We start from the raw sequence: 27,636 nt of genomic DNA, 5'->3' as shown, positions 1-27,636 counted from the left end.
AGGGGCTGGGTGACTTGGGGGGCAGTTTTCTGTCAAGATGGGATTTTGCCCCAAAGAAGAGCCAAGACTCTACTGTGACAAATATGCCTTGCTGAGACCCTGGGGTGGGATACAGGGGCAAAAGAGACCTGTCCTAACAGTGACAGACCTTTAGCCCCAACGCGCTAACTGTGCGTGTTTATTGTGTGTGTGTGTGTGTGTGTGTGTGTGTGTGTGTGTGTGTGTGTGTGTCCATGTGCGCGTCTGTCCTTGGATCATATTACAGGACAGATGAGCCTCCCCGTCTCACGGGATGCTGGGCGCTTTATAGAAAAGTCAGCTTTGGCTGCTTTGCTTGCACCAACAGCAGCAGCAAGCACAAAGGACGTTGGAGCTGTTCAAACTGTGCCCACCGGCATAAGGGACAGGAACACGAAAGAGCCCAGGGACCGCATGACGGCCCCCAGGGCCTGGCGGGAGCCCTTGCAGCCATGCTGCTTTGGCTGATGTGCATTGCAGGACCAGGACTGTTGCTCAGTTCCCTTTCAACGTGCGTGTGTGTGTGTGTGTGGAACGAGCACGTCCTCTCGTCTACAGCAATAGCTGCCTTCATTTCTGCCGACCGAAGGAAAGGGAGTTACACAAAGTTAACTGTTCAACTTCAGCAAAGCCAAAGGACACCATTCTCTTGTGTGATTAACTTTTCTCAAGGAGGAACTCTGGACCTTAATTTGTGACTCTTCTTATTGTTGCCATGCAAAGGAAAAATGAATATCAATTCAATAAGGAAAAATTTACTACACCAGATGCATCAGCTGAAGAATACTAAATCCGAACACTTTTTTTTTTCTGTGATCAAAAGCAGTGAAAAATGATGCTGCAAGGAATTTAAAAGGAATTCATCATGAACATTTTGTTTAGGTCATGGAAATGCTGAAGACAAATACCCCATCAACAAAATGAACATAACAAAGACTTTGTTTTGTCTGCTTTTGTTGCATGTGAGTATACATTTTCTATGAATTTATGTATTTGAGTTTAGCTTTCCAAAATAAACTGGCTTCACTTGAATAATGCCAAAAAACTGCTCATGAAAGAATTAACAAAAACCAGTCAGCCTGCTTCAGTACAGTAACAACTCTCCAATGATACCCATTACTTTTTATTATCCATAATTTCATTTAAAAAGTGTAGGTAAACTGGGAATTTTGAACATTATAGAACATTTTTGGAATGAGTCCTGCCTAACGGAACTGTATATGAGAGCTAAATGACAAAACCTGTTAGTCGGCAGTATTTACTCTGCCTTACTTCTCTTAGGGCTCAAGACACAGAAAAGGTAGGCAATGTTCACCCTGTCATCCTTTTGCGATACTAAAGATGCCTGCAGGGATTCAGCTCACTCATAGACCAGTATCAAAGACAGGACTAGTATAGGCACAATACTACTATTTACTGTTGATCGTGCAGAAATGAGAACTCTTTTATTCTGCCTCTGTGAGACCAGAGCATCCTCATGGTAAACTGTCAAATAGCCTGGATGTTGTGAGACCCACACAATGACTGCTGACTGCTCTCTGAAAACCTCCTGTCTCGATCATGCTAAAACCATCTATAATGGCATTAACACAGGTCCACCATGAGGAAATCTGTTGCATATCAATGTATTTTTCCTCTAACAAAAGGAAAAATCACAGCACTAGAATAAAGATATATACAGTACAGAGAATACAGTGTGACAAATATATCAGTATCGCTCAAGAGTGTAATTATAGTCCTAAATGAACTGTAAACTTGACTGTATTGTAATGCCCATTATAACAACATTACAATTTATTTTTAACCTAATCAGATGTACTTTTGATGGAGAACAGATTACTGTGGTAGCTGGTTATTCCTTTCATGTGACAGTGTTCACATGTGCAGCTTACGCTGTGATTTTTCAGCAGTTGTGGCTAAAACTGTTCCATAGAAATGAAGATGCAAACATACACGTGGAAAAGCAATACTGATACCCCCCCTCCCCCTGACTGTGTGTTTGGGAAAGAGCTCCATGCTTGCTTTGCTTGGTCACAAGCTCCTCATAGGTCACTAGAGGCCAAGCTGTCGGCTCGCAGCAGATCTCAGGTCTCTTTGTTGCTGGCAACCTTGTTTCAAACGGCAAAATTTCTCACAGAGAAGGCGTAGACCCTGAAGGTGGGAAAACCTCCGAGTCGCAGGGTCCTCAGTGGTCCGCGGTCTGACACTGTGCTGACTGCCCTCTTCCACCGTCTCTGCATCTTAAGATTCATGCTGGAAAAGTCTTACAAAATTTGTGCTTCTTGCCAGAGTTGCAGCAATGGATTTTTGTTTATGGAAAATTTGGGGAAGAATAAAACATTTCTAGGTTCTGTGGGTAGTGAATGAAAAATATAGTTTTTGTTTGTAGTAATCAAGTTTCTGGGAGGTGAACGATCAATGGTTGCATGTTTTCTTTTCCCTTCCTCCACAGCGTGGCGTCCACTGTGTGTTCTCTCTGTATGAGCTACTGGAGCAGTACTGTGAGGCTTTCTCGATGCTCTACAACATCACAGGTAACATAGCATTACTATCTCTGTCCTTTACAGCACCAGTGTTTAAATGTGAGTCCACCTGGGCCACTTTGGCAAAATCTGTTTGGAAAGAACTGGATGTGAACAAGACAGAAGAGCACACAGGTGTCCTAAATGTGTGTGAACACACAAAGCCTCATCTCCGCAGCACACTCGTCCACCGAATGCCAAATGTGAAAAACAAACTGGTTTCCACCAAGTCCGCTCACACTTTTCTCCAGTTCTGTACATTTCCCGTCTGACCGGTTAACCTAATAGGACAGCAGAGAAACATAGGGTTCATGGGATGTTCCCTACACTAAGGAGAACAGCTACACCTGCTGTAGCTGTGTTCATCTCAGCTCTGAGCTTCATTCCTTGCAACAGTAAACTTTCACTTTGGCTCTGCGTTACTTTCCAAATTATCATGCGCTGAGAACATAGGAAGGTGCATATACAGGATGCTCTGCAGTGTGATGCCCTGGTTATTGAGATGCAGACAGAGCACTGCTTGAAAGTATGTGAACCCTATAGGGATGGTCATTATTCTTGTATAACAAGTTAAAGTAATCTTATCTAAATCTTAAAAAATAAAAAAAGAGATTATGATTTACACACCTGACTGAACTTACCTATTTTGTTTAACCAATGAAACTTGGGGCTCCCTTATTTTTGCCCCTACACCACTACCCCATTTTTCTACCACACACACAATTTCCTCTATACTAGCAAATAGAACTCGTGATTACAAACCTGTTATGTTCGATGAGAAAGACTGTTTCTCATTACATAAATATTTTGTGGTAAAACTGAGGGACACAAGGGGTTCACATACTTTCAAGCACCACTGTAATCTGATGTTACCTGGAACCCTCCATGCACTTTGCACTGGTTATTTTAGGGGAATCAGCTACAGCTGAACTGTCCGTGAGCCCCAGGAATTCCTCTCACTGATATGTTGCCAGTTGGGTTAAAAAACGAAACTTCAGCTAGAGGGAAATGCACTTCTGACAGGTATTAACACCTGTTTCTTGTTATCACTCACCGAGGCAACAATAGTGCCTTGGAAGGAACAAGGTCCTACTTATAGGCTGGGATTGATGCCATAGGGTGACAAAATGCAGGCCGTGTGACATGACATCGGAGAAGCGGGAAAGTGGCCCCTTGCTTCTGCTTGCTTGGCATGTTTCATGACACAAGACCTTGACTCGGTGGACCCGGCTGCACATGTTCATATAGAAACATTGATGTTTATCATCTGTTACTCTGGTTGCTTTCCGTTCTTTGCAAAACACACACACACATAGATAAATACAAGCTATATAAAATAGATGTTTGTGGACTTGGGTGACATGGTGGTGCAGCAGGTAGCAGTGCTGCCTCAGCGCACCTGTGCTTTTTGAGTGTAGGTTCAAATCTGACTCCCTATGAAGCTTGCATGTTCTCCCAATATCCGCATGGGTTTCCTCTGGGTGCTCTGGTTTCCTTCCACAGTCTAAAGACACACATTTCAGGTGAACCGGATGCTCTAAATTGCCAGTAGTGTGTGTGTGTGTGTGTGTGTGTGTGTGTGTGTGTGCCTTGCTACCCTGTGATGAACTGGCATCCCCTGCAGGATATTCCCCCATCCTTACACCCAGTGATTCTGAGATAGGCTCTAGATAGCTGTGACCCTGACAATGACAAGTAAAAATACTTTCTTTTCCTAATCTAAAATGAACTGCTCCTCTGGGTAAATTTTATTGTATAATATTTCATAAATTTTACTGAATACTTCAGACTGACTAAAATATGGGCTATTAAGATCAGAGAACAAAAAATTTTAAAAAGCATTCTTTTAGCAGCAGTTGTACTACTGCCTGTTGCATTATTAGAGTCTTTTTTCTATTATAAGATATTGGATTTATATATACTGTGGTAATAGTGAACAGCAATGGCACTCTTAAGCCCTTTAATAGAAAAGAATGGATTCTAAATAAATTCCCACAGGCACTGATATCTTCACTCTAGCAATCAATAGCATGTTGACGAATGTTGCAAAAAGGAAATAGCTTCTACAAAATAAGCACTTGTTTTTTTTGAGTTGATGGTTGTCTGAAAATTTACAGTCACTAACATCTGTGAGGGAGTCGCTGAATGGCGGGGAGGAGGATGGAGCCTCTTGCTCAGCATGCTGCTCCTTCAGGACTCCATCACTGTGTGTGTGTGTGTGTATGTGAGTGTGCGCTTATCTGATGCAAGGTAGAATAACGTCTAAGTAAACAGGAAAAACTGGATATTAGTGTGTTTACAAGCCAATATTTTCAAAATGAGAGGAATAGATGGAGAAAAAAACTTGTTCACTAGCTACAGTGCACGCACACTGTGGAACTGAAATAGATTAAATAAAACTTTTTCTTAAGACGTAATGTCATAACTGAACTGAGCATTTTTCACTGCAGTAATAGCTCAGTACCATGAATCTTGCCTGTCATCTCCCCTGAAATAACTTTCTACTCTTCGCACACCTTCTGTTTTTCCCGTTTTTTTTAACGTGCCTCCAATGAACATATTTCTGACATTTTTGCTCAGTTTTCATTTTGCCACGATGGATGAAGACAAGGAAAGCAGCTGCACCAAGTGGCAGAGGGGTACAGTACCCCCTTAGCAGGTGATGCTGCTGTACATGGGACACTCAGGGTTCCAGGAGCCCGAGTCATTGTCAGGGCACACTGACGCCTGTAATTGCCCAAACACAGAAGCAAACAAAAATGTTTCATCTTTACTCAAAATTCATTTGTTCTGCTGTCCTGGCCAGTGCACTTGTGCCGCTCAAGGAGAGCACTGCGGAATACATTAACATTTAGCCGAGCTATTATTACATACCACTGGATGGGTAATTAAAACTCACCTCTTTACTACCGTAAGACCTGAGCCCATGACTCAAAATTACGGAAGGCAATTACAGAAGAGTGGGGGGCGCAGTGGTGCAGTGGGCTTGGCCCGGTACTGCTCTCTGGTGGGTCTGGGGTTCAAGTCCTGCTTGGGATGCCTTGCAATGGACTGGTGTCCCGTCCTGGGTGTGACCCCTCCCCCTCCAGCTTTGTGCCCTGTGTTGTTGGGTTAGGCTCCGGTTTTCCTCAGGACAAGTGGTTTCAGGCAGTGTGTGTGTGTGTAATTATAGAATACCAGGCCAAGAATAATAAATTCATTGCCAGTACATAAATGGTCCAGATATCTCTGAGACAAGAACCAAACACTTTGCTCTTCCATATTGTTCTTAAACATCAAATAAATGAGGCCTTTTCTCCCTTAAATGTTGAGACATATCATGTGATATGGATATCACTTTTGAGTGGACTGGTCTCAGTGTCAAAACCACTGTGACCCCGAGAGCGGTTAACCTGGCGCTGCGGTTAGTCGGAACGTGTTCTGGGAGGCAGCTGCCACCACTGAGAGGATGCGCTGCGATCTGTAAAGTGTTGATGCCCCAGAGACAGCCAAGACACTGCTTCCTTACAAATACAAGTGTGAGGCTCCTGGGGGGATGGACAAACAGACACAGGGCCGTGTCTATGACACGGAGCACGACCGGTTCGCACCGGTTCATCACAAGTTTTTGCTCATGTGGCCATGGTGCTCGCTATGCCTGTCTCAGAGGGATTTTTCTTCTCCTATCTCCAACGCTTGCCAAAAGAGTTTAAACGAAAACAGCTGATAATTTCTTTTCAGTATTAACCACACAATAATCCAAATGTAAAAAGATGGTGCAATTAGTTTCCATAATGGCCAACTTCCGTCAACAATATGGAATTAAGGACAGAACTTGCCGGTCAATTTGAGGTTGTTTTAATGAAATGTCTTGCTGTTCTGTTAATATAAAATTTTGTATGTACAATGTTAATTTGGATTTTATTTATAACTGAATTAGTTGGAGAGTTTCTGTGATGTATAAAAGAAATTTCTGACAGCTGTTTAATTAGATCATTGAAAAATTGTTCTTATTATGCCGATGACTGCGATTGAACTTTCTCTGAGCACACATAGCAACGCTATCGTGGAACCATCAAATCCCGTGAGACTTTTAGCTAATTTCAAAAACCCGTTAAAAAACAAAAAGTGCAGAATATGCTGACATCATTAATTAATTTCCATTTTGACATTCATTTTCAGCAAGACTTTGCATAAAAACGACACAAATAAATTCTGGGTGAGAGGAGCAGCCTGAGCCCATGAAATACTTTTAACCACCATTTATTCTCTTACCACAGGTACAAAAGTCATTGAGGTGTTACAGTTTGACACATAGGCTTACGGCTTGTTTGGAGCAATGAGGGGGATGTGTCCTCCTCCCAAAATGTCACATTGTGACCCATGCTGCTATATAATGGGATATAAATGCACAAGGGTATGCAACTGGCAGGCATTTCATATTCAGCCTGACAGGTCAGTTCAGTAAATATGAAATACAGCTGAATTAAAATGAAATGGAGGGAAGGGGAATCCCTACAATACGGGAATATTTTACCACATGTCTGCAGGTTATTAATGGTCACCTTGAGCTATGCTTATTTATTTATTCAATCTTTCAGGCCTGAATTTCTTTAATTTCCAACATATGGACTCGAGTTCTGTTCTCTGGTTCCAAAATAAACGAGTAACAATGTGAAAACATTGATTGACTCTATAACAGCAGTGCTCTTATTTGACTACCTTTCCTACCCCCATAATCGAAAGTCACATTACTTACTCTTCACATAAATTTTCTGCATGATCAAACATATTTCCTGGAACAGAACTTCTCGTTTTTACATTCCACAAGAAGCTTTGCTGTGACTACGCGATGGATGTATTTCAGGAAGGTACTGGAAAGACCTGCATTTTATGGTAATTCACCAGAACTGCTCTCTGGGGCTTTAGAGGAAGGCAGATGATGATCAGCCTACACATATTTCCTTCTTTAAGGCACAGCTTTATTGAGGGCCAGCAGGCCATGTAGAGTTCAGACAACCTGAAGGTCTTGTGTTCCAGTCCCACACCTGCTGTAGTACCCCTGAGGCAGGCACTTACCCCACACTGACACAGTACAAATGACCTGGCTATGAAAATGGACAAATAATTGATCTAATAGTAAACACACACACACACAGAGTCTGAAACCACTTGTCCCAAGCGGGCGTCGTGGCAAGCTGGAGCCTAACCCACAGGGCACAAGGCTGGAGGGGGGGTGAACACACCCGGTGCGGGACACTGCAAGCAATACTCAAACCCCAGACCCACCGGAGAGCAGGCCCTGGCCAAACCTGGTGCGCCACCACTTAGCAAAATCAAAGCTGCCACTGAGGAGTAAAGACAAGCTGTGCAAATGAACGCACTGTGCCGTGTTCTCGCGCCTACCGCTGTGCTCATTGCTCATTTGAAAGAATAACAATACGTGTAAATATGTTGAGACCGACACTGTCAACAGCTAAGCCCGTCAAATAAGTTACGGCGCTGTGGAGGTGGACAGATGCGCGTGCATCCCGCGAGCTGAGCGGCGTCACGATGAGCACCTCGGTGGGGGCGCCGCGCGGTCCTATTGGACAGGACGCGCGTGTGCGGGGGGTCCGCGGTGGCGCGGGCGAGAGGAGCGCGCGGCGCGGCTCAGCACAGCGGCACAGACCCGCACGCACGCTCGGCTCGCGCTCTCGCACCCGGAGCCCGGCCGCCACGGGGCACGATGGACGCGGCGATTTTGCAGATCTTCATCGGGGAGCTGGGCGACCCAAATTGCAGCCTCGTGGACGCCCTGCGGGACACCCTCTATGAGAACGCTTCCTTCTCCTTCATGGACGCGGATGGTACGGCTGCACTTTGCGCGCTCGCGCAGCCCCCCTCGGGCTAAGGTGCGCTCACGTGAACTCTCATGCATTTTTTTTTTCTTGCTTGTTTCGTTTGTTTAAGGTCCTTACTGCAACGCGACCACGGACGAGATCGGCACGTGCTGGCCGCGCAGCGCCACGGGGCGCCTCGTGCAGCGACCATGTCCCGAGTTCATCAACGGGGTCAAGTACAACACCACGAGTGAGTGACTTTACCGTGGTAAACATCCCCAGCGCACAGCCACGCACTTCTTTGCAGAGTTTGAAGATTTTGAAAAGTGCACGTGCGGCTTCGGTAAGGTGTTCGATAAGAGGGAGCGCAGCTGCGCTTAGACCTTTGACTGTCTGACGGCGGAGCGCGAGAGCGCGCTGCTGGGGGCGCATTTACTGCGAGTATCGCGTGGGAAAAAAACATAAGTATTTTGCCTTTTAGATTTTATATCGTGTGGAAAAAAGTATATTTTCACGTAGAGTTTGTAAATAGTGTGGGAAATTTTTCAATATTAAGATGCAGTATTTGTATATAGTGTGGAGAAACGCCCATGTGTGTAGATGTACGTCGGCTTACAGTGTGAGGGTAAGTTATAGTGTGAAAACATCAATATTTTAAGTAAGGCTGTGCATATTGGGTGAAAACACAACACTTAGATTTAGAATGTATGTGCAGTGTGGAAAAAACTTCTTAGAATATCCATAGTATGCAAACCTTAATATTTAGGGTGTGTACATTGAATCCAAATATAAATGACAGGATGACTGTACTGATCCCTGCACCCATACTGGATCAGTAGAATAACCAAGGGGGGGCAGTGACATAAAAATGATGGAACGGAAAAAATATTAAAGCTGCTTTCACTCAGTCTTTAAAAATAGTTAACGCTCTGTAAAATCCACAGATGTCACTCAGACTTTCTGAAGGATGTATACAAACCATCAGTTTCAATAATGCAGTGAGAAAGCATAAAAGAATCCAAAATACCGCAGGCATACAGTTTGCAAAGAAAAAAAAAGCAATTTACGGTTTTTAGAAAGCAATTATAATCTCCTGCCGTGCTTTCAAAACGTGGGCTGATGAATGGGTTTTGTGTCATCTCTTGCAGGATTTATATGTATATAATCAACACACAGGGTGCAGGAGGGGATGGAGCTCATTACCGTCTGTGGATTCACTCAGTACCTTCTGTAGACTCCTCCAAATATGTCACAACTCCAGAGGCTCTCGGGAATTCCTATTTCGGTCTCTGAGAGACATTAATTATCCTCATAATGTTGAGGTTTGGGGTGGGATTCCTGGCATGCAAATCCTGGATGAAATAAAGAATTAAACCTTTTAATTATTAACTGCTCCGGACTTTAATTAGAGCTGGATTCTTATTTGTCGTTTCCAGCTCTGCGTTTTTCACCAGTTGTGTGCCTGGCAGTTGAAACAGCCCTGTTATGTAGATGTCATTTTACCCATACTGTGTTCTTAACACGTATAATAACTGTACTACATACGCATCACACAAAATATTTTTTTTGTATTAACATGCTTTTTTTTGCCCATTCATTGCTGACAATCTGGAATAACGCAAAGGCGTTTAGTCTTCCGTTTGACAGGTGCAAAAATAATGAATAAGTAAGGAAAAAAAAACAGACACTCAACGAAAGTCTAAGTTGACAGAATGAACCTCAACGGCGGTCAATGAAGTGGTTTCACGGCAGCTTTGCGATGGAGGGACACGTACAGTAGGTGGGGTTTGCACACCTGGCACAGGTGCGCTGTCCTCCTCCGCAACATCACATCGCTGTGTCCAGATATGTAGCTGGAAACTGGGGACAATACACTTAAAGAAAGTTCAAATGTGACGTTTACAATAAATGATCTAGAGAGATGTTGCTCTGCTCACTTAATTTTTCGTAATTATTAGCCGCGCGCTTTCCCTCCGTACGCAGAGAAAAACGCGCACAACGGAGTCATGGCTAAGGGGAAGCACGCCGATCTCCATCTCAAAAGTTTAAAGTTTGATCATTTTGGAGATAGTAGAAAGTTGCGCCGCTCATTTTTCTGCGCCTTTTTTTATTGCGAAATTAATAACTCGTGCCTGGTGTTTCGCTCAGTGAGCGGAGCCACCTGCGCGCGCTCCTCAAAGCAAAGCTTCTGGATCCATTAACGTTTATTCATTTGGCAGACGCTTTTCTCCAAAGCGACGTACATCATAGAAAATACATTTAGTGCATTACATGGGAGAAAGAGATACTATAACATACTATAGTTACACAGACGTGTGATTCTTAAGTATAGTTATTAGTTTCTTTCCACCATGCACCAATGTTCACAAAACTACATAAAACTCAATATCGACGATGCCTGATCTGTGATCACCTTCCAGGAATGCATCACTATTTTAGTATAAATGCTGGGTTTCCTATTTTTTTTTTTTTGGAGATACATTTACGTTACATCAGGAGTAGCTGCGTAAAGGTTTATCCGCATGATCTTGAGCATGAACATTTACACCTTACGTGAACTTAAGAAATCCTGGGCGAAGTGAGTCTGGGAGATGTGAGTTTTAAGACCCTAAAATGTAGACAGAGTTTCAGCAGTTCTGAGTGAGAGGGGGAGGTCGTTCCACCACGGAGCCAGTCTATTCTGGCTATGTGTCGTTCACCCTTAAGACGAGCGATCTCTAATTTCGAAACCACTTGTTTTTAACGAGTCAAAGTAAAACGTTTTCTTTATTTTGGACACTTGGGTCGCATGAGACGTTCTGGGCTCAGCGTCCATCAGTCACGCGTTCTCTTCGCTCGCGGCGGAATGATGTGCGTGCGCGTGCGACGTAGCTAGCCCAATAATGGAGGGAAAAAACGGTTTTAAAAAATAATGTTGGTGTCGTCTTTTAGTCGTTGCCATTATAGCTTTAAAATATGTGTTTTTTAACCCAACACTGTTAACTCTGCAATATAACTTTATTGTTGAAACACAACTTTATATTGCGCCTGGAAATCATTGCATAATGGTACGCAGTCTGAGTCTTGCTGGCACATCATCACGTTCGTCTTTCGCTTTGCGATTTTATCAAAGCGCGGGGTCTACAGTTTTCCCTGTGACGGAACACGGGGCTGCCTGAATGCTGAGCTTTAACGTTGTGTTAAGCGAATTAAAAAAAGGCATCACTTTATCACAGTATAAATGCTATTTATGTTCTCATAATTGCTGTGGTTAGAACAGCACGCGCCTCTTACAAACATACGAGGGAGTATATTTCCATAAGATAATGAACTGCCGTGAAAGATACCTGGATTAGACTGCAAATAAATATATCTTCGTTAAGTGCGTATCAGCTTTTAAAACTGTTTTAGAAGGAACACATGGTCAAGGATGTTTACAGCATTGACTTTATACGTTATAATCAATACACTTTCCCAAAAGAACAACTAAACATATGGTGGAATTTGTATTTATTCATTCAACTGATGCTTTTATCCAAAGCAGTTTGCAGAATTTAAAGCCACTTACTCTGATCTACCTCTTTACACTGCAAGGTCATTTTTACTGTATCGATGCAGTGTAAGTGCCTTAATCTAGGGTTCTAGAGCAGGAGGTAGGATTCGTACCTACAACCTCCAAGGGCATAGGTGGCAGCTGCATCTACTATGCTACCTGATGGATGATAATAAGTAAAGGTTCTCCATCACTGCTGAAATATTTTTACATTTAGGATCTTCAGGGCACATTAAAAGTGAACTCATCAACTGGTATTTTAAAAGAGAAAACATCTCTCTCAACATATTTTACAGATAATCCCAAAATAATTGGAAGAAATACCCGCTCTCCCGAATATATAATTTGCTACATGAATAATGAGTTTTGTTGTTGACTTTGCTGTACAGTTTGATGATCAAATCCGGGCTCAACGTCTCTAACTCAGGGGTAAAGGCTCCATGTTGCGGTACTCTGCAGGAAGTGATGACGTTTCCTGATCTGCTGTCTCGGATCAGTCTTCTGGAGCACGGTCCAGTCATGGAGCTCAACTGCATGACTCAGTGTTTAACCTTCTCCATCGCAGAGAGCTTCTGCATATGTCCTTATCAGTATCCTTCCAAATGGCTGTGGATCAGTCACAGCTGAATTATAGCCCTCCCAGAAGACGCGTTACAGTGAGGAATCCTGTGGCAGTGCTGTGGCCGCCCATGCCGAGCAGAAATATAATTTCTCACAGAGAATTGGCAAGACTTGGAGAATTAATCATTCTTCTGACCTGTTCGCTTTTGGGGGGATCAGTGTTTGTCGTAATTCATCTGCACGCTATGGATCCACTTGCCTCAAACCTTATAGGATCCAAAGAGAAATCATTCCGATGCAGATTAGATTGTATATAGAAACCCACCATAAAACATTTGCTCTCCACTCTCATAACTTATCAATATTAATAAAGGTGGCACAACATTTCTTTGAGGGTTAAGTACTTATTTTTTGTCAGGGTTTATTTCTCATGATGTCCGTATTCCAACTTGAGATAGCTCCTGGTTAAATATATTGTCAGTTTGGGTTCTAACTGACTTCCATTTCAAATCAGTAAAACTGTACACATCTGGGATAAAGACTTCAGTAGTTTAGTGTGCAACCTTTGAATTATATGTAACTTCGAAAAAAGTGTCACCTACTAAATGAGAAGAATCTGGACAATCAAATATGTCCATAAGAGAGCTCAAGGTGATTCGTCTACTGTGCCAGAGAAAATCAGTGCAGCCATATGTTATTGCCAAATGGTACATTGTCACTGCATTCAGTAATAATGCAGAGAAGCAAAGGACTCAAATCGTATTACTGAATTAATCGGCCTTGTTTTTTTCAGTGGTTTGTCAGTGCATGCATTCTGGCAAATTAAAGTCTGAGCTTTTATACTATTCTAACAAATTTTAAGATCTCATATTTTCTTACAGTGCAGTGTACAAATCAGTGCCTGAGGATTTAAAACAATTTCATCAGTCTTCTCATACTTTCCTTTGCCCTGTTTTAGACCCATGTTAATACAGTCACGTGAGTCTAACTGTTGTAAAATACTTTGAATAAATAAATATACATTTTTTGTGCGTTAGCACATTCATGTTTCCAAGTTGCACACCATATCTAAACATCGGTGAGGTTTATAGACAATACTGTATTAAACAACATCAGTATTATGAGTTTAATAAACAGTGTCTTTTCCCTGTTTTTCTGTTTTGAGAAATTATGTTTGCCAATATAGTTTAGGTCTGATAAAAGTAGACAGATCTCACACAGTCCGAAATCGCTTGTCCTGAGCGGGGTTGCAACAAATGGAGCCTAACTCGGTAACACAGGACACAAGGGACACACCCCAGACAGGATGCCAGTCCGTGGCATGGCACTCCACGCAGGACTCAAACCCCAGACCCACCACTGAGCAGGACTCAGCCAAACCCACTGCGCCACCACATCCTCCACAAGGCAGAATTTGAATGGGAGCCATATAGAGAGTAGCATTATGTTTAATAAATTATATTTAAATCAGCTAACTTCCTGTAACTAGGTGTTTGTATAGGAATCATTTATGCCAAAGTTTTAGTAGTTTTTTCTTTATTAATGCACTGTATCTTCCAAGTTACATATGCAATGTAGAGGATTTGTGAAATACCTCTGAATATTTCATTTAAGTATGATCACGAAACTTAAGCTTGGAATGAACTGTACGTATGAGCCGCAAGCTTCACGTTTCACATTCGTTTCTTATTTTAGCTCTACCAAAGCAGAGGGATCTTTTTTAAACTGAAAATCTCCAAACTATCAGTCTGTCCCCAAATTCTGAGCACCGGTCCGAGTCCAGCACTTTGTTTCGTACACCACGTTACCTGACTGCCTCATCAATCCACTTTTGGGTCATGCTAATTCAATTTACCACAGTAAGCATGTTTTAAAATGTTTGCTGTGAAAGCAGAGTGGAGTAGACATGTTACAGACTTGGAACTGACCGTGGTAGAATATGATGCTGCATGGAGCAGATGAAGCCTGAGGCTTTGACCCAGGTTTAGAACATGTGGAGCTGCGCCCTAAATTTGGACCCAAAGGAAAACAGGACCCAGAACCTTTCCTGGATTTTCCGTTTACTCTGATTTGACAAACACATGATGAGAATGAAGGTGACACTGTGGTCTCTGCTAAAGAGAGAGTCTCCCTGCCACCCCAAGTGTTAAACATGTCATCCTCAACTCAGTGTTCCCTGATGAGAAAACACCACCATTAACCTCATTACTAACTGCTCACATGCTTCACTTCTGAATTCATCAAAGCAGGAAATTGTTGATTAATGCCAACATGGATACATAAGTATTTCAAATGTAAATATAAAATTCTAAGGTTTTGGTTATTCTTGTATGTAAGTGAACCATTTTGAAACAAGTGGCCTATAATAAACCTCCTTTCCTAGGTCCACTGTGGCATTTTTTAAACTGAGCAGAGTTTACAGTTTTTTTTTAATACCCACTACAAAAGTATTGCAGTTGAAAGTGATGTTGCAAGTCTTATTGAGTTACTCATAAAGCTCATATTTTCCTGCTAAAGGCTTCAGTAATTGCAATGCGACAGAGCTTCAAAAAGAGGAAATGACTTGAAGCCAAGATGAGTTGAGTTTGAAGAGAGCGCAAGATGAGCTGAAAACAAGAAATCTGCTTTTTGAAACCAACATAGCTGCAGCATTAGGCAAAGCCTGCTTGTGAATCAGTGCGATACACAAAGGCCTCATTAGTGAACCTCTTTTGACAGTGGAGGGACACATTTACCACGTGAAGTGATACCAAAGTCGTCTTCACTTAGGGAAGGTCGATGTAGCCATGTTGGTTTTAGTTGAGCACCACCTACAAAACATAAGCTCAGCTGAAAATTATTTGAATTTGCAATTAACACGACTTTTTTGAATGTGTTGACAAGCTTCAAATGAGGAAAGAGTTACTGTAATCATCTCTAAGGGCAAACATTTTAATGCACCTGCATGTGGAAAATTTGAAAGTGACAGTTAACTGTATAGTACTGTCATTGGGTTCTCACATGGTTGCTGTGAAAGCCATCTTTCTGTCTCCAACAGCAGAGAGAAAATAACAATAAAATGCAAAAGGAAAGCTGAAGATCATGGAGAATATTGGTGTAAGAAAGGAAGGAAAGTCCATTGACACAGGAAAGAAGGAAAGTCCATTGAAACATAACTAATAGCTTTTACTTTGCTCAACAGTCTTTACTCTGTGAAATCAAGATTATTTGTGATAGACTTGTGAAACCCAATTATTTTCAAAAGCACGGTCTATTTCTCCAATAATAAAATGTTGTATAATGTTCCGTTTTAAGGTAACTGCTACGTGTGTGTTCTTCCGGAGCACTCAGTTCTATACCTCAAAGCTGCTCCGCTGTCGCTGCATTCATTGCTGTGAAAACAAGTGTTCAGCCGTGCATTAGGGTGAATTGTACTTTCCAGGAACTTGTAAATTCGTGATGAAGCTGGCGCTGAAGTACTGTTATCTGGGGAAGGGAAAAATCATGCGTTCATAACAAAATGACGTAAAAGTTCCTTAGGGTACATTTTAGTGTAAGTAAAATGCCCTGTGCTCCTGGGATAGGTTCCAAACCACCACAACCCTCCTTTAGAAAAAATGTTTGTAAGTGAGAGAAAAAAAAAAAAAGATTATGAAAAAGAATTCACAAAGATGTGATTATTTGTACAGAATTTGCATGCAACATTTTGTGAAGCTGTGGGACTAAGTTAAGACCACTCTAAGGGAAAAGAAATTGCTTTAACCTTCAAAGTTCATACTCTAACATGTAGCCTTGGGTCTGAATATGAGGTAATTTCTCTTGACGTTATGAACCTTGTTGTATTTTTACAGTATATATTTTTGGTCCCCTTAGCATTTACTTTTACTTCACAATTTATTTTTTACAGCTACATTAGGAAAAGATATCACAGCTGTACAAATTTTGAGGAATTCTCTGTTCTTTAGGGTTTAGTTTTACATCTCAGCACTTGTTCCTTGTGATGATGTTAAAAAAAAAATCTGCTGCTTTTATTATTTTGTAGCAGCAGCATCCTGCACAACACTTGGTTGATGAGCTCTGATGTCAAAAATAAGTTTCTGCATTTTTTATTCAATACTGTACTCGGCAAGGTCAGTAAAATGTCAATGAATGATTCCATTTGGTCTCAGTTTCATAGCTTCCATTAATGCGAATGAAAAAAGCCTTGTCTGGGGTGTTTTCTGGAGTGAACCCTACGAGCTCCTCACTATACGTTATCAAATGCATGCCGTGGTTTTTCATCACATTTTCTTAACTAAAGTAGCAGGAGGCACCCAAGTTGCTGTTCTCTACAGTGGACTCTTAATCATCAGGCTTTGGCTAGTACCATGTTGTTGGCATCAAGCTTATTTCATTATTTTACCTCCTCTTTCCCGGCAACAATTTGAAAAACCTGTCATGTCTCCATTGTGAAATTATAAGTTGTGCACAAACTAGAATTTCAGATGATCATTCTCACCTTGATTTAGCTTGTAAAATTTCCCATTAATGTAATTTATATGCTGTAGTCTTTATTCAGCTGACTCAAGACTGACTTCAACTGTACATCCGTTTAGATTTTGCCTTAAAACCAAGATAGAGTTGGTTAAAGAGAAAATACTTTGCATTTAGAGTTCTGAAAGCTCTGACATGATTAATGTGCTAGTGTTTAACTTTTACATCCTGTTTTATCAATTACTGAAAGATTCACAAGGGGGACATGGTAGTGCAGCAGCTGTAGCTGGTGCCTGCTGTGTGGCAGGTCTGGGGTTCAAGTCTTGCTTGGGGTGCCCTGTGACAGACTGGCCTCCTGTCCTGGGTGTGTCCCCTTCCCCTTCGGCCCCTGTGCTGCTGGGTTAGGTTCTGGCTCGCTGTGACCCTGCTCAGGAGAAATGGTTGTTGATGATAGATGGATGATATATTCATTGAACATGTGTGATTGAGTCTCACAATGCAATGCTCCATCCACCTTCAGAAATCTCTCTTAAAATGAGGGGTGTGAGGCAGAGTACATACTAGATCTACATTCATGCACACACCCACAACAGGCAATTTAGAGTCACCAGTCCACCCAGAAACACATGTCTTTAAACTGTGGGAAGAAACCAGAGCACCAGGAGAAAACCCACATATACATGAGGATAATACATAAACTCCACAGAGACTGAACTGGATTCCAACCCACGTTCAATCATACAGCCCAGGTGCTGGGAGGCACCAGCACTATCTGCTGCGTCACCATGACACGAAAATCAATTTAAAAATGTCTATATAACTAAATATAATAATAAATAAAAGCAATAAGCTTATGATCAGAGAAATCACTAAAAGGCCTTTGACAGTGAATGTGCGCTGATACAGTGACTCCTGGGGGGAATCTTTTCACATGAAGCATGTTTTGGAACGAGCCCTTGGGGATTTGGAACATATTCCCAAATCAGTTTGATTCCCTCTTGACTGATGCCAAAATAATTTAGAGAACAGCAGCAATGCCTCCTCTGCGATAGGTACTGCTACCAGCTGCACGTCTTTATTTAATTAGTATGTCATTAAGCCATTACAGACACGCAGTTTATCTGCCTATTTTTCTTCTTGTCATTGCGTCACACTGTGGGAATGTTGCTCTATTGGTGAAACACGCTTCTGCTTTCTCTGTGCGGAGCTGTGAAAAAATGCATCAAATTAATAAATGTAGATGTAAGCGTGGTAAGTGGTAGGGCATCGTGTGCAAATTTCACAGGGACCTCTTTGGAACCAAACATCACTAGCCGAGAGCCGCGATGGAATGAAGCAGTCGTGGTCAGGAATAAATCGCTCTCTAAAGGTCACTGTTGTTGTGGGACCTGCCATTTATGGCTCTGTACAAATGAAAGCTCTGCTGAGGCTTTTCATGGCGGGCGCATACGTAGGGCCTCTCGCATCAGTCTTTACATCTAATTTCACGTATAGACTTTGTATTATTCATTTCCATTTTGGCGTCTTCTGAACCGTTTTACTTTTTACACTAGAATATTTCTTTCAGTAAATTTTGGCTTATACCCTAGTTTACTTTGCTTGGGAATGAGCCTCCTCGGTCTTGTTTTCATTTGGTGGAGGATATCAGTGTGTGGGATGGTGATCTCAAAACATCCTTTATGAAAGCAGATAAAGAAAAATTGAGCACCGTACGATATGCAGTTCACAGAAGCTGCACTTATGCTTATTGAAGCTGATTAAACAATTATTTTAACCGATTAAGTGTACAAGCGCACGTTTCCTGCCCAGGTCTACAGCTGTGAACACCAAACATTGCAGGTCTGTGTTTATGGCGCATCTCTAAGAGCAGTTTTGGAGAAATACAGCAACACAGTGAGGGAACATCAGATACTGATGCAGTGGCAGCTGGCACTTGTCTCACAGTCTACTTTCATACAAATTTTATACGGTATGTGCTAAATTTGAAATCCACATTCAGCAATGAAGGCCTCAACAAATACTTATTTCATTTTGCGCAGATGTTGTGAAACAGCTATGAAGATGTTGTCTCATTTAATTTAATTTTACTGCGGTGAATCTGCATTCCCTGTGAGAATAAAGTGTCGGGTTCCGTAGGGGTCCGAAGGCTTTGTTGCACGTAGTGTAGCACTAATGCACAGTGTGATCCCAGTACTGATCTTAGCACTGATCTGTTTCTTTGTTCTGATGTATTTGTTTCTTTGCCTTATGCCTGTGTTCACACACTGTGTCACTGCATGAGAAGAGCGCTCCATAAAAATGAATTGAACTGAAGTGGAGTATGGACAGGGGGTATGATGGTGTGGCAGGTTTGGCTGGGTCCCGCTCTCTAGTGGGTCTGGGGTTCGAGTCCTGCTTGGGATGCCTTGTGATGGACTGGTGTCCTATCCTGGGTATGTCCCCTCCCCCTCTAGCCTTGCGCCCTGAGTTGCTGGGTTAGGCTCTGGTTTGCCACGACCCTGCTTGGGACAAGCGGTTTCAGCCTGTGTGTGGAGTGTGTACATTACATCCCAGTACAAGTAGACACACAGTATCCAGCAATATGTTCAATTACATATGAAGTGGTGTACAGAGTAAGTTTTAAATGGTTTTTAAAGTAAGTTATTGCTCAGAAGCATAAATCTTCTGCTCACTAGTTTCTGGATGCTCCCACATGTTGCCAGGCAACACGGGTGACGTCCGTGTGTTGATCAGCACAGCTGAGCTGTGTTGGGTGACTGCAGGTGTCCAGGTGTTACTCACTTTGATCACGCATCAAACCCCATGCGGTCAAGGTGTGAGCTGCCTTCCTGTTCTGCTGCGAACCACCAGGAGACGGAATGATCGATGCCATCGTGGTCCTCGGTGTGCTTGTGGAGCCGTAAGAGATGTGGCCACTCTGCTCCACTCACGTAGGGACTTTGACAATGCGGCTGCATGAGCCATGAGCAGCTCTACCCCTCTTTGTCATCTCGGGTGTTTTAAGTGACTAATTGGTTGGCTCACAGGAGCACCAACACCCCACTTTGTACAGTCCACCTTCCAGCTCCTGTTGGCTTTTCCAGCTACTAGACTTAAGTAGGGATTCCGAAAAATTGTAATGTTACCAAATCTGGACTATGTTTTTATATGATTATTTATGAGCAGCAGTTTAGTTGTAAATATTATTTTCAATGCGCATGCAAGTGTGTTTATATCTTTCAGAGTTAATTATATTGTCTTAAATGCATATTAAGTGTATAACTTGATAGAAGCTGTTGCAGCCAGGAGCAGCGGGGGGTGCTAAGATGTGTGTTTGGACATGAGTTTTAATTCGACTCAGTTTGTGGAGATTTTGCATGATATCCCCGTGTTTTTGTGGGTTTCCAAAGACATGCATGTGCAGAATCCTGTGGTAAATCACTTCAGTAGTGTCACATCCACGCCCACAACACAAGCGACAACACCTGACTCTGCACTAGCTCCTGAGTAATCGCTCACCCTATAAAGATCCTCCTCAGCTCCCGTACCGTTGCGGAATCTCGTTTGGGACAACCGCCCTTTCTCGCATTACTTCGCACACACACTTACTCTATTCTCTGTTCATGATCTCCGGTTTTTTGACCCCTTGCTTCGTTTTCCAACCACGTCCATGGATCCTCATTCCTGTCCTGTTCGCCGATCGACCGACCCTTAGCCTGTCCCTGTTTTTGAAAACTTGCCTCTTCCCTCAACTTCAGACGAAGAATGCTGCACTTGGTTCCTCCCTGTGTTCCGCATGACAGGTAGCCTTCATTACCACAAAAACCATGTGTGTGGTCACTTCAGTTCAATAGTAGTGAGGTAACCCATTACAGACAGACCTGCTTACATTTAGACCTTCTCTACTGCATTTGCTCAAACAGCATTTATATGAGTAATCAAACATTCATTTTAACACTTTTGAACAAACTGTTTGTCGTAATGCCTTCGCAAGCATTACATTGGCAGTCATAAATTCTTATAATTTTATGATACATCAATATTAATAACTATGTCAGCGGCCGTGGATGAATTTGCAGGAGCAAATTATGATTCCTTTGCTAAGTTTAGAACTCGTTTCTCTTTTTTTCCACCTCTTCTTTCTGACGTTTGAAATTCCCATCATGTTTTTGTCTCTGGGAAGGTTGCCCTGCTAAGTCTTTCAATGGGCCGTGTGTGTGTGTGTGTGTGTGTGTGTGTGTGTGTGTGTGTGTTTGAGAAAGCTCAATTTCCTTGTCCTATGTACTCAGTTGGCCCCAGATCATTTGCCAGTCACTGAGAAGGACACCCCCGTGGGATTCTCAGGACAAGAGTCCCTCCACTGATTTAAGACCCATTCAGTTGATGAAACAGGATGTGAGTGTGTGTGGCTGAAAAAAAGGGGACAGAAAACGTTATCAGAATGTGAGCAGGAGCTGTGGCTACTGGGGAAGGAACAAGCCACTCAAACCCATGGCTCTCTTCTCAGGTAGAGGGCTCTGAGCACCAGGGTCTCTTTCTGGCTCAGCTGCCTGAGGAGCGTGGTCCTTTGAGAAACACTGACTGTGACTTCCACGTGACTCATAGGCCTTCGCCGTCAAAGCATTCTGGCGAGGAGCCGTGACACTTGATTCGGATGTGTGTGTGATGTTCTGTTTTCTAATTATTGCTCACTCATTTTCCACTTCTCTTTACTATGAACTTCAATAGTTATAAGAATTAGTATAATCGAAATGTTGCCTGCATCTAACGGACAATTCACTTGACCTGGCAGGTGATCAGCAAGGGGGGGTGTAGCGGTTAGAGCTGTTGCCTTTCACTCAGAGGGAAGTGAGTTTGAATCCCTCATCCCATGGTACTTGTCCTGAGTTGATACGTTCTAATTATTCTGCTATATAAATAGGTAGATCAGTATAAGTTTGAGGAAGAGGATCAGCTCAAAAAAAATAGGAAGCACATGTGTTGTAGAATGGGGGGTGCGGTGGCGCAGCGGGTTTGGCTGGCTGCTGCTCTCTGGCAGCTCTGGGGTTCGAGTCCCGCTTGGGGTGCCTTGTGATGGACTGGCATCCCATCCTGGGTGTGTCCCCTCCTCCTCCAGCCTTGCGCCCTGTGTTGCTGGGTTAGGCTCCAGGTTGCCGCGACCCCGCTTGGGACAAGCGGCTTCAGACTGTGTGTGTGTGTGTGAGATGTGTTGCAGATGACCCACCAAATAGCGCACAGGGATGTCATTATGTGTATGCTGTTTGGTGGGGGTGTCAGAGTGATGCTTTCCTATGCACCTCCTGCTCTCTTTCATGGGTACTGCGGTGTTCCCCTGGAGCCCAGTGAGGACCCACAGCTGTCTTACAATATGTGTGTGTGTATGTATTCAACTGTTTGCATTTTTTTTGCCTCCTTCAGTGAAGGAATGTCTCACATGCAGTGTCCAACACTGGGATCACCTGATGCTTTCTATTTATGGAATATCAGACATCAGTTGCCATTTTTGTTTCATTCAAATGAAATTTTGTGTATTTTCAAATTCAACAATGATGCCCTGATTTCTCTTGGCTTCACTTTGCTGGCATCATTATGCAAACATGTCATTATCCAAACAGAAGTACCAGCAAAGGGCCATGTGCTTTGTAGGGAGAACGCTTGTGCCATGTGTCAGTGCGTCACAGTGTGCAGTCTAACACCTTGTGTGTGCGCGCGCGTGTGTGTGTGTGTGTGTGTGTGTATCACAGCCCATTTTCATAGAGTAATTCGCTGTGCACACGGTCTCCTGTGTCCAGCTGGAGAGGCTGCCGAGAGATGGTCACTTTTACAGCCCACATAGCATTAAACCGGAGGTCACTGACATACTTACAACACAATCAGGCTAAATTTAGAGTGACGAACAGTGACGTGTCGCTAAATCACACCTTTGAATTACAGTAAAACCTTCTTATACAGAGCTTAACCGTTACTACTTTATAAAGAGACCGCATTAAATATTAAAATTACATAAAGTGGTTAACCATGTACTATAAATGACTATGAGAATCATTTTAAATACACACACACACATTTTCAGAACCGCTTGTCCCATACGGGGTCGCGGGGAACTGGAGCCTACCCGGTAACACAGGGCGGAAGGCCAGAGGGGGAGTGGACACACCCAGGACGGGACACCAGTCCGTCGCAAGGCACCCCAAGCGGGACTCGAACCCCAGACCCACCGGAGAGCAGGACCCGGTCCAACCCACTGCACCACCGCACCCCCTTCCCATTTTAAATATTTACTGTGAAATTTTCGTTCACGTTTTTTGTAGCACTGTAAGTGCAGTGCTGCTGTTGAACTGTCTCCATGCTGTACAGCTGCGGTATGTTTACACTGCTACACCCTGGTGATTGAGCCACTGCTTTTGTAACGGATTAAACATCATCCACAGCATTTTCTGCTTCCGCAGGCCCATCCGCGGTCAGCCCATAACCAGACCCTAAGGTATTACTGCTGTTCAGATTCATTACGCGCTGCAGATGTGTGCAGATACACACTCTGCTCTGTTGCTTGCAAACAACTTTGTGTTTCTCAGGTCAGCTTGTTGGATTACTTTCAGTAGCATTTTTTAATCATTTATAATTTTTCCCCCATGATGCCATTCCGTGGCACTTGATTGCCCCCCTGTTTGGAACGCAATGGCCAGGGAACACGGCAGGGGTTCCCAGCTGGTGGCCTCCACACATCACATCAGGACACAGAGGCACAACTTACTTATTCCTATTAATTTGATTGTTTGTTTATTGATGAGGGGGCAAATTCAGTTTCTGTGTAAATTATAGAGGATGTGTTCCATCCAAGCACTTTTTATTTTGGACGCACATATGGGAAGTCAAAGTTTGACAAAATTTTGCAAAATCTGATGTCGCAAAAGATTATTATAAAAATATTATTGGACATTTTGGTCGAAAGTCTTTAGCTATATTAATAAGTAACGTCAAGGATATGCTATGGTAATTTTACATAAAGGGATGTTATAATAAGTGTCAAGATAAAAAGTTCCTGTTTCATAACATTATTATTATAATACATGCAAATACAGGGATGGAAGCTATTAAGGCATATTTGGCCATTGAGATTCCATGGTGTTTCCATGGGCAGCATATTGCCGTCAGCTCGCCTGCTGCGTTGCGTCGCTTTCCGTTCCTCTGTGAAATTATTTAAGACGTTATTTAAGCTGAATCATTTGCACCAAACAGAGCTGCTGTTTAGTCCTTTTATTATTAATCTGTTGCTTGGCTCATGTTTTTTTCCAACACAACCTACAGTGCTTGACCCATTAATACAACCGGGGTATTTCAGTGGAGTACTTCAGGGTAAGTACCTCAGCCAAGGGTACTACAGCTGTAGCAGTAAGTGGGGCTTCAACCAAAAACCTTAAGCTTGAGCTTGTTTAATTACATGAACATCCTGGTGCCACCCGTCCCTCTTTGAAACGTGGTATACGCCCCTGTCCTTCTACATCTTCTACTCAGAAAAGCAAAAAAGGCTATGTAACATTTCACAAAACATTTTTTTTAAAAAAAGGCATTTATCCTTTTGTGTTATTAAACCCACTCAGAGGCTCCAGTCGGCAATTCGACTAAGATCACATTGAGAGGAGCTCGAGTGAGATGATAAACAGCGGAATGACACTTAACCGTGACATATCTAAGAGGATTATTTAAAAAGTTTGACTCAATTTAGGGAGACAGTCGACCTCTGTAAAAAAAGTAAATGTATTCCAGAACCGACATCCAAATTTAACATCAGTTAAATCTCTTGTTTGTTTCTGCCTCTACCCTAACCTTCATATACATGAAATATACAACAACATGAAATATTCCATAAAAAGTCATGAATACAAAGAAAAAATAAGAACAAATACCTGTTTTACCATAAGAGGGTTCTGGGTCAAAAATGAGCTATTAATATATTAAAGGACTGCCTGTCTTTATAATTGAAATATTTCTACCTATTTAAAGAACCTGTCTTTGGAATGTGTTTGGAAAAAGCGATGTTAAACATCCATCAGTCGGCATGTTTCCAGAAAGTGCCTTTTGGTGAGGGCGCCATCGCTCACAAGCACCAGAGCTGTAGCTGAGCTCGGGCTGTCGTAGTGACCCTACCGGGTTGTCTCCCACCAACACAAGTGTCCATGGGCTACCTTGGTCAGACACGAGAGGAGGGCGATTACAGCAGAGGGCCTCCACATTCCCACTCGGAGCCAGGGACCCTTAGCGACACTGGCAACTGAAGGGCAAAACACTAATAGAGCAGTTGTGCCAGACACCAACCAACAGGCTGTTCCATGACAAACAAAACAATGACAAACAAAAACTAAGTAAACATTATATATAAATAAACTATAAGCCATTTTAATTTCTCAAAATGACCTGAAATTACATGGGAATTACATTTGAAGTTGTCCTGTAATTGTCTGCCATCACTCTAAAACATATTCTCTCATTGTGTAATGCTCGAGCTTTAAGGTAGCAGCGTACCAATAAACTAAATCTCTTTATTGTGAGGCTGTGCTGTGAAGCTCCAGCGTCACAAACTGCACCACTGTTGCATTTATTAAAAATAGCAAAGTAGGTAATTGCATAGATGAGTGCCAGCATACAACATCCATGACAATATTTTCTGCAGGCTCCTCCATATCCTTCAAAAGTACAACTACACACTGAGTGCAAGTTGCCTTAATATTTTATGGTGCACCTGCTGCGTCTCAGCCGTATTTAAATCAGAACATATCGGTTATTTTAGAGCACCTTAACGCAGCTTCATCCCGAAGATTTTTCTTTCCAGTGCTACTTTTCTATTCTCTTCCTGCGGCTGTCACCCTCAATTTGGCTGCCGACTGGGAAATGTGTCCTCAAAACACGAAAATCCGATATTGTACCATCACTATGGATGAATTTTGGCTGTGATCGACCAATGAAACATGTACCTGTGTGTATCAGCTACGGAGAGTGAAAACCATTGAGTGTGATGCTCAGACGGACAGTCCTAGCATCCTGGAAGCATTCGGTCTGTTAAATTAAGACCTGCACCACCGGGAAAAGTCCCGACTGTCTGAACGGCCACTCTGGCACTGCTCTAGGCTCCTTTCCAGCAAAGAAATCCACATGTCGAGCTCAAAGTTCCTTTACAACAAAGAGGTGGCTTGTTTTTAAGATCATCAAATCATATAATGGGAATATGTCTTGCGCTTGGGGGTGCGGTGGCACAGTGGGTTGGACCACAGTCCTGCTCTCCGGTGGGTCTGGGGTTCGAGTCCCGCTTGGGGTGCCTTGCGACGGCCTGGCGTCCCGTCCTGGGTGTGTCCCCTCCCCCTCCAGCCTTGCGCCCTGAGTTGCCGGGTTAGGCTCCGGTTCCCCGTGACCCCGTATGGGACAAGTGGTTCTGAAAATGTGTGTGTGTGTGTGTGTGTGTGTGTGTGTGTGTGTGTGTGTGTGTGTGTGTGTGTGTCTTGCTCTTAAATTTAATTTATAAAATTAATTTGAATTAAAACAATTTGAATGTTTGTCCTTATTAAATCAATTAACGTGAGACGCACTGAACACAGATCTGAGTTGCACTCGGCTGATAAAATTAAGGAGTTGGCGTAATTTAATTCTTCTAACAATTTGCACACAGAGGCCAGACAGTCGGAGCCATGGCGTGGGGGAAGTCAAGGAGGCTCAGTGGGAGCCACTTCTCTCTAGACATCTTTTGTCAGTGTTAGCTGCGGCTTCTATCACCAAATTATTTTAGTAGGAAACATGCAGTTATGTCAGATGGAAATTCTTCAGAACAATTAGGCCAGCTCCATGTGTGTCAGTTGGGCCATGAAAACGACCTTTGTACACTAAGGTACTCACAGTGACTTACCCATTTATACAGTCATTTTTACTATACCAATTTGAGGTCTTGATCAAGGATACACTGTAGGAAGTGGTATTCAAACCTTGACTTCCCCATTATAAGGCGACACTTCAAACCATTATGCCACCTGCTGCTACTGTACAGTTATTTTCCTAGAAAGTCATTTGCTGGCATCTTTAAAGTGAGAGCCATGTTTATGAGAGGTGTAAATTTTTCACCTCAGCTTGGCTGAGATATTTCTAGAACAAAACTCTGTTGCCGTTTATAGAAATGCAGGAATGCCTGACTATCGTGCGTAGCCGGTTTATTATGGAGGCCTATATGTGCTGAGGCTCCTGGGAAACTGCTGCAGAGAGTCACTTTCTCAGTGATTTCAGACTCTGCACTACTTTTCGGCCGTTACGGTTAACCGTTTCGGGGACGCCGCCTCCTCATGAGAGCAACGTTGGAGAAGAACTTGATCTGCTGGATTGACCAGAAATCCCACAACTCCGTCCTGTTACGTCCCTTTGCAGTGTGTTTTTGGCCTGCTGTAGATGGTGTAGAACACAGTGTCTGTGCTTCTAATCTGAATTTAACTTCTTGCTGGAATCCTGTCATTTGCAGCGGTGTCAGCTCCAGTATAGTGCAGTAAAGGGGAGTCCAAACCATGGAAAGGTGACACTCCGTGAGCTGAAGCAACTCGTGGAAGCATGTTGGCTCTTTCAAGATGCAATGAGAAGGTGACCTGGCTCTTGATGGGTTTTCAGCAATGGCAATGCTGGTTTTGGAAACGCTGCCCAATTAGCACAACACGTGCTAGAGTAAACAGAGGCAAACGAGAGCCGGGCCTTACATTTCACAAGTTTACATTGGCTATACTGTGAGGTGCAGGTGCGAAGT

The 27,636-nt window shown here is 42.9% G+C and overlaps 1 protein-coding gene across 2 annotated transcripts in view; it reads left to right on the top strand.

The window, feature by feature from the left end:
• The first annotated feature begins 2,484 nt into the window (after window positions 1–2,484).
• LOC108931674 (corticotropin-releasing factor receptor 2) overlaps window positions 2,485–27,636 on the top strand; it is a 48,378-nt gene continuing 23,226 nt past the window's right edge. The window contains exons 1-2 of one of the 2 annotated variants that reach the window (XM_018747635.1): window positions 2,485–2,552; window positions 8,472–8,591. In XM_018747635.1, coding sequence (XP_018603151.1) covers window positions 2,534–2,552; window positions 8,472–8,591 — 139 coding nt within the window. In that variant the 5' untranslated portion in view covers window positions 2,485–2,533. Of the gene's footprint in view, window positions 2,553–8,202; window positions 8,369–8,471; window positions 8,592–27,636 lie in introns of those variants that run through there. The other variant, XM_018747634.2, reaches the window with a different exon arrangement.

This window comes from Scleropages formosus, chromosome 7, assembly GCF_900964775.1.
Source record: "Scleropages formosus chromosome 7, fSclFor1.1, whole genome shotgun sequence".
Taxonomy (NCBI): Eukaryota; Metazoa; Chordata; class Actinopteri; order Osteoglossiformes; family Osteoglossidae; genus Scleropages; species Scleropages formosus.
This window is presented reverse-complemented; position numbering and strand designations above follow the sequence as displayed.